The sequence below is a fragment of the Arachis ipaensis genome, chromosome B01 (assembly GCF_000816755.2).
Source record: "Arachis ipaensis cultivar K30076 chromosome B01, Araip1.1, whole genome shotgun sequence".
NCBI lineage: Eukaryota > Viridiplantae > Streptophyta > Magnoliopsida > Fabales > Fabaceae > Arachis > Arachis ipaensis.
Window position 1 is genome coordinate 18,172,057 of NC_029785.2, and position 2,166 is coordinate 18,174,222.

At 38.5% G+C, this 2,166-nt stretch overlaps 1 protein-coding gene across 1 annotated transcript; it reads right to left on the reverse strand.

The window, feature by feature from the left end:
- Positions 300–1,835, reverse strand: LOC107626813 (mitogen-activated protein kinase kinase kinase 5-like). Its single transcript, XM_016329713.2, has one exon. The coding sequence runs from the start codon at positions 1,593–1,595 to the stop codon at positions 540–542; it is 1,056 nt and encodes a 351-aa protein (XP_016185199.1). The 5' UTR covers positions 1,596–1,835; the 3' UTR covers positions 300–539.

A 2,166-nucleotide genomic window follows, 5' to 3' on the forward strand; every position in this document is an offset into this window, starting at 1 on the left:
CAAACAAACTCAAAGGAATCAAAACATTCATTTACTGCATACTATATTTGCCTTCTTATTTGTAAATAAAAGATTAAAAGAATTCACAAGTATTGAACCCAAAAGAACATTGTGGAACTTTAAGCATTTAAGGAATTTGTAGAAGTACTGGTTAACATTTAAACATGGAACATGTTATTTGTATCAACGTGTATATTAAAATTAACAACTAAAATTAACTATTAATACAAAATATATATTAGATATAAAATATAAATTAAAAATGAGTTAAATAATATATATAAATTAAAAACCAAAAATAAGAAAAAATGCAAAATTTCATATATTTATAATTTATTTGGTATAATAATGTAAGAAGCCGCTGTACAAAGAGGGCCACAAGGGGCGCTAGTACCTAGTTAGAACTCTTCCATGAACTCTGCCTACTTAGTTTACAACCTAAATATTAGAATAAATGAATATAAATAATTAAAATTAGAACAAAAACCCTACAACTTGCTCTTTTAGTTCATTTTCCTGCTGCTTCTCCTCTGTTTAATTTAATTTCCCCTGATACTGGTCCAAGTCCAACCATCAGATTCCGGCCAATTCTCCCGCACTCGATCCTTTGTTGCAAGCCTCTGAATTCGATTCACGGCCGAAAACGAATCAAAATTAAAATTTGACTGTGGCTCGTGAGAGCTTGGAACAGAACAAACCCAGTCTGGGAAATCAAAGTGGCTTCGCGGCGAATAATTATTAGCCATGAAGTCAGCTTTCAATGAAACAGTATGAGAAGCGAGAAACGGATGATCCAAAAGCATTTCAGCCGTCCATCTCTTCTTAGGATTTTTAACAAAACACTTGTCCAAGAAATCCTTCCCTTCTTTTGAAATTTCATTTGGAATACAAGGTACTTCTTCCCCTGTTCCGATTCGAAGCATCAAGGACCAAATATTCGAATCTTTTGCAATGTTCCATGCCGGCTTACCAGTTACCATCTCTATTACAGTACACCCCAAGGCCCAAATATCCGCCGGAGACTCGCACTCGCCGTTGTTAACCAATTCCGGCGGCATAAACATAGGAGTTCCCCTGCATTCGAAACACTTATTTTTCTTCTCATTCCCCTGTTTCTCCCCTGTTTCTTTCGCTAGACCAAAATCCGCAATCTTAACCTGACCGTTTTCGAACATGAGTATGTTTTGAAGCTTTATGTCGCAGTGGGCGAATCCAGTGTTGTGAATATGGATGAGGCCTTCCACGATAGACTTCACGTGATGTCGAACTTCGAGCTCTGGGATACACCCTCCGCGGCGGTTAAGCTCATCCGAGAGGCTGCCTCGGGAGGCGTACTCCAGGAAGAGGTTGTAGTATTGGCGGCCATTCTCCAAGGTGTAATCATCGCCAAAGCACGTGATGATTCGTGGGCACGTGTTGCCGAGACGGTCGAGCACGTGTTTCTCGTTCTTGAGCCAGTAGGAGGCTCCAACCTCGCAGGACTTCACGGCGGTGGGAGAAACCAAAGATTTATCAGCAGAACCGTTTTTTGAAAACGCTAAACTAACCGTGGCGAAGCTTCCTCGACCAACAGGGTCTCCTCTTACCCAATCCATGGATGAAAATTAAAGGAGGAAAATTGTTTGAAATGACTGAATTGAATCTCTGAGATGTTGTGTTGTGTGGTTGTGTTGTGGAATTGTGTGGTTTTAATGCTTTATAGCGTTTCTTTGCTTTGCGGCGAAGAAAGAAAGAAAGGAAATGCAAGTAGAGAACGATAACAGGAACAACTAATAAATAACTGTGCCCTCCAAGTTTCAAGAACCCACTTTCCTTCATTTTATATATGCGAGAAATCTAGTTGATGGTTAGTGCCATAAGCCCAAGTTGAGTTGGGAGTATTAAATTAAATAAAATGAAAATTGTAAAAAAATAGAAAGTAGTGGAATGAAATTGAATAAAAAAAAGGTTGGGATGATTGAAGCACGTGATAGGTGAGGATATTTGGTGGAGGAGGGAGTGTTTTCCTGATTTGGCCGAACTAGCGCACCTCACTTTAGAACGTGGTTGATAAGATGAACGTTTCTTCAAATATCTTTCTACAGATATCACGCTTGCATTGTGACATTATGCCTTGTAAATACATCCATCAAAATTTTTTTAAATTATTATTTCAACAGTATTATG